Source organism: Cryptomeria japonica, chromosome 1 (assembly GCF_030272615.1).
Source record: "Cryptomeria japonica chromosome 1, Sugi_1.0, whole genome shotgun sequence".
NCBI lineage: Eukaryota > Viridiplantae > Streptophyta > Pinopsida > Cupressales > Cupressaceae > Cryptomeria > Cryptomeria japonica.
The window spans coordinates 678,215,782-678,229,862 of NC_081405.1; the positions used below are offsets into that span (position 1 = coordinate 678,215,782).

A 14,081-nucleotide genomic window follows, 5' to 3' on the forward strand; every position below is an offset into this window, starting at 1 on the left:
TGTGGATAAGCTCAATTTGGTCTGATGTGATTATGCTGGAATCACAAGGGGACTTACATTCGAATGCCTGAATGCTTGATTTGCTGGAACTTGATCATCTGATATTTCAATTGGGCAATGCTCTTTGTCCTAGACTAGCTTGAATTGAAAAAATGGCAAAAGACGAAGGGTTGAGAGAATCTATTCTAATCCTACGAATGTAGGAAGATGAGTGAATGATTAGATGAAATCCTACTGATTGGTGAATGGTGATTGGGATGCCACCTTAATTCGCTTGTAGATTTGGAAGATTTGATACTCGACATTACAAGCCTGCTCAAAATAGTGGTGATAGGAAGTATTCATCGTGGTCAACCTCCAATCCTTGCTTGTCTATCTTGCCTTAAGATAGTTGTATGATCTCCCCTTTTATATCTGCAAAACAAAGCAAGTAGAGTATCAAACTTATATGATATACAGCTTATATAATCTCTTAATATTGACATAATCTCTGATTTTGTACGATTTCTATCTAAATGCAATCAATAAGTTCACTGGGTAATTTGAATGTCCTAGGGCAAATATGGGTTGTCTAAAGATGAAGTCACTGGTTGATAGGCCTCTAAGCTGAGCAAATTCACTTTTCCTCAATACATCAGACCTGCATCCTCAATAATGAATTTTGCCTATATGCTGGATGAAATTCGCAAATATGCTGATGAAATTCTTTGTCCTGCTGGAGTAATTCGCTGACCTGCCACTTGAACTTCTCTTCTTTGGAATTTGAATAGGTTTTGGCATCAAGCATTTGTATTAAAGAAGTTCGCTTAGGAAAGGGAGGCAAGGTGTATGTCTCGAAGAAATTCACTCCCATCCTTAAGCAAGGTACCCTATTTGATGAAATTCGCTCTAGAAGGTGTGTGAGGTACATGGACTTGGAAATTCGCTCTAGACAGGCTGGCAAGGTACATGGACTTCAAATCAATTCATTTCATGTCTTTTGGGCGATTAAGGTAGGTGTTTCGCTCTATGTCCCTGCCAAGGACAAGACCTATATGCCAAAGTCGCTGTCTGTCCTTCCCAAGGACATGACCTAAAATAAAGTTCGCTCACTGACCTTTAAGAGGACAAGACCTAAATGAGATTTTTCACTCTCTGTCCTAGCAAGGACAGGGCCTATATTGAAATTTGCTGGCTGACCGGCCTAAGGATAGGCTCAAAATGTTCAAAATGTAGACTCAGTCTATGTTCTTTTCCAAGTTCGCTCAATAGCCAGCCTAAGGACAAGGTCAAGACTATAAACATTCTCGCCCAATGTCCTTTGGAAGGACAGCCTTCGAAAGATGGTTCGCTCTAAGACCGATTCAAGGACAAGTTCAAGGTAGGAAGTTGTTTGACAAGTTAGTCTTTCCATCAGGATTCATATATGGAATATAACATTTAAGTATAAAATTTTTCTTATACTTTAAGTTATATTCCATATATATTGTCAGGGTGTTTGAGAGTGGTTTCGGACCTCTAGGAGTTATAATGCAAAATCTAGGTTTTGGAAGATCCTTCAAATTTCCAGACTTAGTCAAATTTTGGGGCATTTCAAGATCGGGATGACATTCTAGACTCCTAAAGCGAGTTTGCTCCGACGTTGATGTAAAGGACAGGACCTAGGAGAACACCATGCATTCAACCAAGGTTTGATTTAACAACTTGAAGCCTGACCAGATAGTACACAAAACCCTAGGAATGATCTAAATAACCGCTAATCACCCAACTGACTTGATTTCCACTCCACCTTGAGGAGATCCACCTGACTTGATGACCTTTGAGAAACTCAAACCCTTCAATGCAAAGGCTAAGACACTAAAACGACCAACAACAAAACCAAAAGAGCTAACCCTAGAAAGCAAAAAGTGGGGGGTCCCCATTTGCGATGGGGCGATGTATGAATACCTCACAACAGAACCTAGTGTGGACTGGTCCAAATACAGATCCCTAGGCAGCAGAATCTAGTTTCATAGGCACTAATAGCAAGTAGCCTGAAAAAGATAAATCCTCTCCTTGAGAGCTCAATATGTTATGAAATCAACAATGGTGGAAAATTCAAGGGTGTGTTGAAAATTCAAGGGTCAAGTTTAAAAATTCAGGCTTGTCCAATTCTACACTCTCATTATATAATACAGTACATCTACCTTTTTCAAGAAAAAAACGTTTTCTGCAACCTCCAAAGAATGACTAAGAGAAAGTGGCAAATGCCTGTGGAGTTAATGAAAGCTGAAATTGAATGTCATTGAGTAGAAATTGACACCATTCTGGAGACTGCCCTGGAAATTCATGTAAAGAAACTTAGTCTGCTGATAGCTTTTACTGAATTAATAGGTCCCACTCCAATCTTTACTGTTGGTTTGCTATATAGTATCTTTTCAAATTCATACGTATTTGTCATCATTCATTTCATGCAGAGTGTATGTCTATTGATTAGCATAGAAGTTCACTCACATTTCTCTGGAAATTGATACATCTGTTCGATGCTCTATCAGTTTTTGGTGCTTATGCCAAGCGAATATTTCTGAAGCACGATACATGGTACAACTTGTGATCTTGATGGACTTTTGAGTAGAAACAAGTTAAAGTCTTCAATGCAATTTGTTATATACACTAGTATCTGATCATGAAAGCCTTTTACATTATGATGACAAAATTTTCAATAGACTATTGAATTGGTTATCCGGCAGTTACTTCCTACGTAAACACAATTACATGATTAACACCTCTGACTTCAAATACATTATCTTCATTGTTCCCTCCTAATTGAATTTAGACCAATATTTCAATAGCATGATTTGTTCTAACATCTACCACGGAAATGTCATTCCAGCAATCTAAAATTGTTGCTTAGAACATCTCCTAATACAGATTGACCCTGTAAGTCTCTAACTTCAATATAGGTTCTTATTTTAAGTACCATGCATTTCATTTTGCTCGAGTTTCTTTTGTCTTCAGTATGGTTGACTGCTCCTTTATCTGTCTATTGTAGACCACAACTAAAGATATTATTTTCTAAATAGGACTATTATACTTACCCTTATGGTTTCATTACTGATACCTTAATCAGTAGTCCATTTGCAACAATGAATATTCCCAAGAAATATGTTTCAATTTTTCAAATACTCATGGAGGAGAGGATCACACAGATGCTTTTGGAATAAAATATAAATTCTAGCATTCAATACACTTACAATTGACTACCATAACCTGACAAGAATTGGGGTGTCACTCCTTTCTTTCCCAATTCATTTTTTCCTCCAAAGTAAAAAAATCTAAACGTATTGTACTCACTGGTCGGATATCCTAGAGGCATTTGTTTGCATCAGCTCACGAAACCATATTTATTTCTATCAGTAATAAAAAGTTCAAAAGGTCTCTCCTACGTGCATATTTAATAAATAGGTCCTTTATGAACCAAAAATGTCTCTTTATATCTGACCCAAACTTGAACAACACTTCTGTTACAAGTTTATTGGCACCTAATAGGTTGTCTTCAACAGATTTTGGAATTGTTCCATCCAGTTGTGTAATCTTTAAAATTCAACAGCATCGAGTATGCATTAATCACCTATGACCAGAGCTTAATTGTATGTATAGATGTTTCCATCAAATTGCATCACACTGAGTTGAATTTCTTTCAAAAATCAATCATTTCTAACTTGCATTAATCACCTTCATGGACATATAGATGTTCTAACCATTCTCCTTCCAGATTAATTGGCTAGTCTTGAACGAATTCTTAGAGTTTGAAAAGTCACAGAAAATTCCTGTGTGTCTCCCTGTGGTACACAGGCAACATGGAGTAAATTATATCCCAATATTATGCTCCCCTCGTAGGTATTCAAGAGCAGTGAAAAAAAAGATGGCTTCCTAGTTCCTACAAGATGACTCAATTGGTTGGGTAGTTGAACTATACTATATTTGACATGAATCATGCCTGAAAATCTTTTTGCCCTTCTTTCTACTACAGAAATCCCAGAAATCATCAAAGCTTTATTTTTATGATAAAAGAGGATGCAATGTTAGGTCCAGAGTCCACTGCCCTTCTTTCTACTACAGAAATCCCAGAAATCATCAAAGCTTTATTTTTATGATAAAAGAGGATGCAATGTTATGTCCAGAGTCCACTGGCACACATTTTGGTAACTGTTCAAAAAACCACTATTGGAGAGAGTAACAAGCTTTAACTGAAAAACAAAGAACATTTGGATACTGCATACAATCTAAAACAATTGGCATACCTTCAATATTTAATATTAATGGAATGAGAAAACCCCGTGCAGATCAGCAATGAATGTGATTTAACTAAAAAGTCTATAGATCTTATTCATTCGAGGCTTCTATATTTTAAGATGAATTGAATTGTAAGCCACTGAAGTATATATGCAAGTAAAATTTTGAAGATGGTCATAAAATGAGTCCTAAGTTCCTAACCATTACATATCAACTGCATTCATAAATAAACATCCAAATCTTGAAATAAAAATATTTAGATGAAACCTGCATATCATCTCAAAGTCTGTATCAGGATTGTAATTCACAGGATAATAACAAAAGCAAAGATAAATACTAGTGAAGTAAATATGTAAGTAAAACTTTGGAGATGATCATAAAATGAGTCCTAACCATTACATATCAACCACACTCATAAATAAACATCTAAATATTGAAAAATAAACATTCAGATGAAACCTGCATTTCATCTCAAGGCCTGTATCAGGATTGTAAATCAAGGGTGATAACACAAGCAAAGATAAATACTAGTAAATCATAAGGCCGTGCATTTATTATTATAATAGACATACACATCAGAGAAATTCTCAGTTTTTCTACAATCTAATTGCTTCACATATATAAACTATGTGATAGGCAATTTGGCATTTCATATGCTGTCAAATGCACCCTGTGCTTTGCAAGACAAATCTAATTTATATTCATTCAAAACTTCAAATGATCTGCCAAGCCATGATGCACTAGGCATAAATGACAACTAGCTTTAGAGTTAATAAACTTGCGCAGCTGCTCAATTTCACCATTTGTCCACTGCAAAGTAGAGTACATTTACTATGCATACATTATTGGTAATCATTATACTATGCAGATGTATACTATTTCACAGACACTTTTACAACCTATAACAGAGCCCCACTGGGAAATTTTACATCCTATAATGGAGCTCTAGACACCTATAGCAAGTATATATTAGTGTATCACCCCCTGACATGGAACTCCATCTCACCAGCTGGATCATTTTTAAGAGATTTGGTCATTTGCTTACCACTTTCAGCCATCAGGGGCACAAGATCGAGTGTTTCAGCCATGAAGAACCCGTAATGGATCTAACTGTCCACTAAAGTAACTTGATGAAACCGTGGAGAGTTCCTGACGCCCTTTCCACTCCTCACATGGCTTCAAGACTATAGCATGCTCCACTGCTGCTGCTTCAATACAAACCATCTGTTTGTATTCTTCATCACCAAAATCAGGAATAGCTTTGGATTTCTTATCCCATGGGTTCCAAACAACTGCACACCACAAATAACTTAGGAATGCAATAATACTTGGACATTGCTGCATAGATACAATTCAACTGGCACAGACATACCTTCCTAAGGTATTGACCTAGAGGTGGAACATAAAGTAAATTGCAGGCAGAAAACTACATAAAATCAAACTGAAATTCTATTGTTACCCTTTGCTATTCTTTTGTTGAATGAGAGGAATAATGACCATGGTTTTGAATCCTTCTTGCCAAATAAACAAAATAAACAAGGGACGAGTGTCATTTATCTTTCAGATTCTTCACTTCACCTATGCTGGGGATGAGAATTGTCATTTTCTTCCATTGTTCCTCTGTTTAGGGATAAAATACATTTTTATTTTCTACCACTTTTATCTTTGACAACATTGCTCTAATAATTGAAAATCAACCCAGCAGTGGAATATTGGATGAGACAAGTCAAGTATTAAAGAAGATTCATTTGAAAGTAATGTAATGCCCACCTGCATCAGGCAACCCCTCTTTCCTTAATTCATAGGTTCTTTTCTTCTCATGATCAATGATGGCAATCTTAGTTGGAGTGCTCAAATACACACGATCGACCTGTGTAGTCATGAACCCAAAATGAGATTTGATGCTTGGAAACTATATGCTACATCCTTGCCTGAATCAAACAGCCAAACCTTGAAAGTGCAAGAAACCATGTTGCCAGATAAATAGAAAAAAGTCAGCATTGCAAATCGAAATACCTCGTCATCAAAAGTAATAGCATCAGCTTGCTCTGTAGATCGCTTCTTCTCATTTAAGTTGTCAAAATAGTCAAGAGTTTCCAGACCCTCTACTCGCACTTCACTGCACATGAAACAACTATGAATCCTCTGAATTGCTAATGCTATGGAAGAGAGATTCTCTATTGTGCTTTTCACTATTTCTATGTTCCTTCTCTACAAGTAAAATCAGAGCAGCCTGGTTAAGCATAAATTAAAAAATTCTGATCTTGTCTTGCCAGTAAATAATATTTGGAGGGCCATTGAGTATGCAAATTCAGTCATTTATGAGCAGACGACTTAATACTTCAGTATGCATTACTATCAGCAAGAGAAGGGCTTCTTGGCTGAAACATGGTTACTAATTCAAATACTTAAAATTGTGAAAATCTCTTTTTAAGGGTAATCCTCAACTGGTAATAATCTAAACCATACCTGATGTCTGACACTGATAAATAAGTATGCAAGGCAAATGTGAAGGAGAAAGGCTTGGTATCAGTGTTTCTCACACGAGGAATTAACACCAACTTTCCAGGGCCTAAGCACACCCGTAGCCGCAGTTCAAAACTGCAAAAATTATTTAAGTTATCCAGAGTTAGATTTTGGAGGATATACCAACTGAACCATAAAGCTCTGCATGAAAACTAAATATGAGAAGCAAAAACAAGCTAACACAAATCACTATAACATAATATGAAGTTAAGAGTAACATGCAGATCCATGTGCAATCAAAATAGATCAAACCCAAATCCATGCAATTGACATTAAGATGCCTACCTGCGGGGCCATATCTTCATATCTTCATCTGTGGGCTTTAAAATGAGGTCAACGGTTGATTTGTTATTTGCAAGTGGCAGTGGTGAAGGACTACTATCAACTGCCCACGTCCTATTCCTTGCAAAGCCATGCTGCTCCAATGACCCAAAACTACCCAACTACAAAATACATTTCAAATCTTCATGCCAACATTCTCTCAAATCCAGCTTATACCCTTCAAAACAACCAATTGAATAATTGGATAGGTTGATTGAGCTCACCTGAGGGAAGCAAATAGGTATACCTCCTCTTATTGCTTTTGGTGGCTTGAAAAGTGCCTGCAACCCAAAAGCACAGGTTTCACTTACAGTAGACTTAATAAAGTTGGCTTCTTTATATGTTACAATCATAACTAATGTTAACAGAAATATCAGATACTAGCATAAAATCCTTTAGAATCATATAGATAATAGAAGCAATGCCAAAAACATTATATGTGGTTCACTGAGAGGGTTGGCAGCAGCAGCAACAACAACAACGATAAAATAAATAACCATCACCATAAAAATATATAGAGGCATAAAAATTACCTTCTCTTCAAATGTTGTGAAAAATTCTACAAAGAACGTTTATTGATACAATCAAGGTGAGCATATCCAATCAAATAGCTACCTCATGAGATTGTTTGCTTGGGGATTTCACCTTCTTGGTGACAACATATCATCCACCTCATTCACAAATCAGGGGATATCTCAAACTCAAATAACCACCCTGCAGGGATTTCTGATGGATAACCTAGGCAACTTTCCTTTTGTTTCTTCAAGCAAAGATAATTTGTTAAATAGAGTTAGTTCTGCCGTCAAGGTGTAACTAATTCAAGCCTAACAGATGTAAATATTCAATTTCATGCTTTATACAATTTTGAAGAATCACTCGATTCTGCTTTTGCCACTTAACATGGATAAAGAGTGATATGTGCAATGCTGAAATAGTTCCATCAAAGTAGCTGGAAACTCCTGTGTCCCTCCCTAGGAATGCGTATCCCCATGTCCGATACAGCTCAGATACATGTCAGATACTGTACCCATGCATGCCCAAAAAATCTTGATTTCCAACCATGCCAAATACTATTTAATTTGATTTTTTCAAAATTTGACGTAAATGTTCTTAAATTTAATTTTCTAAAAAAAAAATAGTATAAACAAAACCTACATCAAATGAGAATTATCTTCCAATGCAACTCTACTATTTTTTGCATATTGTATATTATTAAATCAACTTATAATTATTTATGTAGCAACTATGTGTCTATATTGCTTTTGAAGTAATGAAAATCTCCTCTAATAACTTATAAAATTGTGTTAAATATATGTGTGTGTGTTTTTATGAATGTAGTATCCAGCCGTATCCATATTGGGGGTCTTAAAAATGACCATATCCGTATCCGATACCGTATCTGTATTTGTATTCGTATCCGTGTCCATACAACTTTAAGTTCCATATCAACCCCTTCGCTTTACACTTTAATACTCATGCTATATGAAGATATGATCAAAGTATAGTTCGATGAAAACACAAGCTTTGGGGTTTGATCACAGATGTGGTTCGGTATACTTGCAGAAGCACGAAAGGGTGTGAGCTTCGGAGGAGATCTTTCTTCAGGCTTTCAGTGATAGCCAAGCACACATTGACAAGGAGAAGGCCATATTAGTTGAATGATTAGTGTCTTTCAAAATAAATCACAAGATTGCAAACTTTCCTTGCATGAGCCTCAGTTTAATTAATCAGAACTAGAGAGGGTGAGATATCCAGAGGCCAGGCCAAGAAGAGTTTGCAAGCTCTTTGCCCTTGTCCCTACAGGTATAAAATCAAAAATCTTCATCTTCTACCCTAGCAACTAGCCCTTGATAATGGCTTTGCATGTTTACAATTTCTGTTGTTGCTGAATTTTTCCTTTGCTCTTTGTCATATGTTCTTAGGGGCTTGTGAGTTGTATATAAGCACATATGCTTGCAATAATTTACTTCCCCTTTTATGGCTCTTGACAAAATACATAGACTCTCTTGAGATTTAAGGTGTCTCAAGTTCTCAACCTTTGCAAGTTTTTGGAATTATTTATTTAGCATTTAGCATTTTGATTATTTTCCTAAAAGATATTTGAACATTGTTGTATTTTAGTTGTTTTATATTTGTGCTCTAGCATGATGGGGTGTTGGATTTTTGAGGTGGCACTCTTTGCCATGTGTCATCATTTTGTAGTGTATTGTAAAAAGTCATCAAGAGGTTGTTTATAGTAGATAGGGAGTGCCCATTTAGGTGGGATCTTATAACAAATAAGAGCATGATTATAGTAAGCCACTAATTGTGAATCGGGAATCTTGACTAGAATTATGACAGTCTATGACATCTGCCATGAGGATCTTTCTAAAGCAGGTAAATGCCATAAGTTGGGTGCCTAAGTTGGCAAGTTGACTATGACAACTTATGATAACATCTTCCAAATGTAAGGAATATACTAATATTAGTTTGGAAGCCCAAACTTAGCCTAGGTGTTGGAATTTGTGCCATAAAAATGTGGATGTCATACTTGTGTCAGTACATGGTTTGCCAAAACCATATGTGGTTTCTTCATTGTGTTTGCCTATTTATTCAGATGCTTGGGTGGAGATGGTTTGAGGAGTTTTTTATGCAAGGTTATGCTATCAATTTTCTTCAGAGGAGCCACATGGATATTGGAAGATGCATGTTAGGTATTTTCCCTTACAATTGGTAATCAGAACTACAATGGATCCATGTGGCATATGATGGTTCCATGGTGTTTGAGGTTCTAGGCATTTCTTCGTTTGCGATTTCTTATAATGGCAAGCTTGAGGGAATTTGTAGAAACTAGAAAGGAATCAGCTGATTACTAATCCTTGTTTGAGTGTTACTATTGTAGTTGACCTTGTTTTTCAGGGTACAACAGCCATTTGAAGGATAGAGAAGATGAAGCATTTTGGAGTTGGTCATGTGGTTGCATGTAATATCATAGTGACCTAGAGCTCCTATTCGACAATATGTAACCACCCTCTTACATGATGGCTGTGTTCTTCATTATGTGGTCATGTGCAGCAGCATATTCATGTTGGATGTATGTTCTTGGCTCCTTGGTCACATGAAGAAACTTGGGTTGTCTTGACTATGGTTTGATGTGTTTATGTTGGCTGCATGCTTTTAGCCCCTAGCATTGGAAGGCATTGTTATATTAGTTCCAAATGCATGTGAGCTATTAAGTTGGTCATTAAATGATTTGAAAGTTTCTAGAACAGCCTAGCTCCTTTGTATACATGTACATGGTGATGGTTGTGGAGTTGGCATATTTGGTGGCCTCAAGTTCTTGGACAACCTCTTCTTTCTATTGGCTGGTTGTACTTGCATGTTTCAGATTTATGTTGACTTGATTTGAGGGTTTTGGAGATTTTCAATTCAAAATCTATAGTTATGCTCATCTATGATATTCCATTGTTCTGGTTTAACCAAAGTTTGAAAACTCAGACTCAGTGCAGACTCGGCAACCCAAAATAGGACTCGGCAAAAAACTCAGCCAGGACTCGGAAAAAAAAAACGTAGTTTTACAAAAAACAAAAAGAAATTAATGCATTTAGAGAACATAAAACTTAAAAGCCTATTTTGACTCTCATAATTCAAGCATTGCACATGTGATATGACCTTTAAACACTTAATATTTGAAATTTCATAATTCATACTCAATAACTAGTGGGGATTTGGGAATGGAGACCCTAATGGGTTCGAGGGGCATCAATGATAAGCTGCACAAGGTGTTACATATCAGAAAAACCCAACAATAGAAGGGGTGCAGGCCACAAGTGGGATTTGGGGGCTATACCCCTGAAAAAGTATTTTTTCTATGATTGAAAATGGACGAGTTTGAACCAAAATATGAAGAAATGGACACCTGCAGACCTATTTTGGGCACCAAACAGCAGAATGAAATTTAAAAAAACCAAACAAATGACTTTTTAGCCATCCGGGCATTTCTAGGTAGGCGTGAGAGACCTAGGCTGAGACTCGCAAGTCCGACCCTTGGACTCGAGCGAGTCCTTTGCAAAAGCTCGGGCGTTTTTTGGGGCGACTCGATAGGATGTGGCTTCTGAGTCCGTGGCGAGTCAACTCAGTGAAAGAACAGACTCGTGAGTCCCATGAGTCCTAGCAAGTCCTAGCCAAGTTTTCAACTATGGGTTTAGCTATTTTGATGATTTTCAAATTTGTCGATCGTCCAAATGATATATGGATTTGGATTTGCATGTATGTCCATGACATGGACAGTTTTGATACATTTAACATGGTTGATTAAAACTTGTGGTTTTATAGATTCACAATAGGCTATTTTTCATATTATGAATCCCCTGGGGGTGGCGTTGTGACGCTTTCACAAATCACCCCATTGCAAATGGGGATCCCCACTTTTCGCTTTTTAACATAGTCATTTTTCTTAATTTGCTTTGCTTGGCTGTAATTTGAGTCTGTAGCCTTTGATTATGAGAAGTTTAGGTTTGGTCAGCCCGAGATGGAGTAAGTTTTGAGAGTGCAGGTTTGTCCTTAGGGCATGTTTGAGTCAAGTAATGATGTTTGATGATGAAATCATTGAGTCTTGTTAATATTGCAAAGTTGTCACTCAAGTGTCGAGTGGAAAATATACTTGCGATTCCGTTAGGAATTGCAAGTCTCTCTTGTGGATCTTGCTCTACAATGTCAAGGATCAACATTAGAATGTGAAGAGCAACAAATGAGATTGTCAAAATGCTGAGTGATGTAGTGATGTAGTGTCAAGATTAGCAGGCTTTAGTGTTGCATTTGAGGCTAAGTGATTGAGCAAATTAGGAATTTTCACACAGGGGAATTTGAATCAATGAAAATACTTCTTAAAGTCTGACCTTGGTGTGTAAATTGTAGCATTGATCAAAGTCTGATCGTGCACAAAATGGGGAAATTGCAAAACTTTTGAGAAGTTCGATCATGATTTTGTGCAAAGTCTTCATAAACCCCGACCTTAGGCAAGAAGATTGCAAGTCTTCATGAAAATCCGACTAGCCTTTGCAAATTGTATATTTTTTTCAAACTCCAATCTAGGGTGGAAGGCATTGCAAAATATTTTGGAACTCCACCTTTGTGTTTGATTGCCTGGCTAACTTGAGGCTTGCGAATCATGATAAAACTCCGCCTTGCAAATAGTGTCAATCTTCATGAAAGTCTGCCTTTGTGGATTGCAATATTGTTTATCTTTAGCAAAGTCCACCTTCACTTGGAGGAATGCAAAACTAAACAAAAGTCTGCCCTCTCTTGATGTATTGCAAAATGTTTTGAAACTCCTACTTGGCTTGAGTATAATGCAAAATTGTTTCAACTCTGACTTGGGTCATACACAATATGAAATCAGTTGAAACTCTGAACCGATTTCATTGCAAAAGCTTGGGAAACTTCAATCTGATTTCATTGTATATCTTGTTAAAAGTCTGACCTGGACTTTGCATTAGTGCAAATCAGCAGTAAAGTCCGACCTCATGTAGATGTAACAATGCACAACTGACCCTAAACCCCGCCACTAATGAGGTTCAATGCAAGAATGGTAAAAACTCCGCTTTGGCATGATTGCAAATGTCAAATAAATTCTGACCTAGCATTATGCAAATTCAATCTAAACTTCAACAATGCAGAGTCTTAGCAAATTCCGATCAGCTAAGGGCATTTGTGCAAAATTAAATCAAAGTCCTACTTGCATTGTGTAGTGCATTCAACAATTCCGACCCTCATTGTAAAACTTAAAAGAACCCCGACCTAGGGTGTTTGAGATTGCAAAACTTTAAGAAACTCCACCTAGAGCAATGAAGAGTGCAAAACATTTTATAACTCTGATCTTGCATCATTGCAGGTCATGATCAAAGTCCGACTTCATTGCAAAAATGTTATAAGGTCCAACCTTAAGAATGTAAAATCTCATTAAAGTCCGATCTTATCAAGGGGGAAAATACAAAAGTCTTGCAAACTCCAACCTGCCATGTTGCAGGGCTTCTCAATTTCGCCAGTGATACAAGTAAAAATGTTGATGAGGCTTATGCGCTCTAGTATCATTGTGTGCAGACCTAGGGCAGAAATTCAGGTAAAAAATCAGACCCTAGGCAAAACTCAGAAATCAGGTAAATAACATAGGGATCAGGCCTGAAATGTATGTTAATCAGACTCTAAATTCTGACCTAAAACTCAGACCAGATCTGACATAAGGCGCTAAATCAGACCTGCAATATAAAAATCAGACCTAGAATGTGATGGCAGAGCAGAATGTTTAAGGCATGAATTGAATAACTTGGTAATGGTGCAGCCCACATTTATACCTTTCAAAGAGTAAATAATTCAATTGGAATGATCAGCCAACCTGGTTAAAGAAAAAGGAGAAAAAACAAATTAATTGTTGCAAACTGCTGACCTATGTTCATGAAATGGGCACTTTAAATTGTGCATAAGCATACTCCAAATGCACCCTAGCCTGTGCATATGAGCCTTTCAAACCCACTCGGGTAAAATAGCCCTAAGTTGGCCTTATTTTGAGGAAAAATGCAAACATTTAAAGGATAAAATCAGTAATTTTCTACATTGCCGACCCCAATCTGTGCAAACCTTCTTGTCATTTGTGCCTAAATCTGTGCATGAGAGGTGTCCAAACCCACTCAGCAAGAGAAGAGCACCTTAAGTCAGCTAGAAGGAAGGTAAATTCATGAATTAATAAACAATTATTGGGGCTGGCCGACCTATGGAGGTGAAATGAAGGCAAAGGTAAAAAGGAAGCATATAAAACAAAGATCAAATGCTCATCAAATTCAATTTGCAACCAATCAAGAGGAGAAGAATTAGGGAGCAGGTCTGTGAATTAGGGTATAAAATCAGATTAAATTTATTTTTGATGCATTATTTGTTTTTCATTTCATTCACGATATGTTATTTCTTGCTTTCAGGATGTGAGGACTTCATTACAAGGAAAAGAA

The 14,081-nt window shown here is 36.9% G+C and overlaps 1 protein-coding gene across 5 annotated transcripts in view; it reads right to left on the minus strand.

Moving 5' to 3' along the window:
* Positions 1–4,785: 4,785 nt before the first annotated feature.
* The window catches only part of LOC131030329 (putative glucose-6-phosphate 1-epimerase), a 35,625-nt gene continuing 26,329 nt past the window's right edge, over positions 4,786–14,081 (minus strand). For 4 of the 5 annotated variants that reach the window (XM_057961068.2, XM_057961069.2, XM_057961067.2 and 1 more), the window contains exons 4-9: positions 7,326–7,382; positions 7,066–7,223; positions 6,724–6,855; positions 6,271–6,373; positions 6,025–6,124; positions 4,786–5,546 (exon numbers count right to left, since the gene is read on the minus strand). In XM_057961068.2, the coding sequence (XP_057817051.1) occupies positions 5,335–5,546; positions 6,025–6,124; positions 6,271–6,373; positions 6,724–6,855; positions 7,066–7,223; positions 7,326–7,382 (762 nt within the window). In that variant the 3' untranslated portion in view covers positions 4,786–5,334. Of the gene's footprint in view, positions 5,547–5,710; positions 5,875–6,024; positions 6,125–6,270; positions 6,374–6,723; positions 6,856–7,065; positions 7,224–7,325; positions 7,383–14,081 lie in introns of those variants that run through there. The other variant, XM_057961071.2, reaches the window with a different exon arrangement.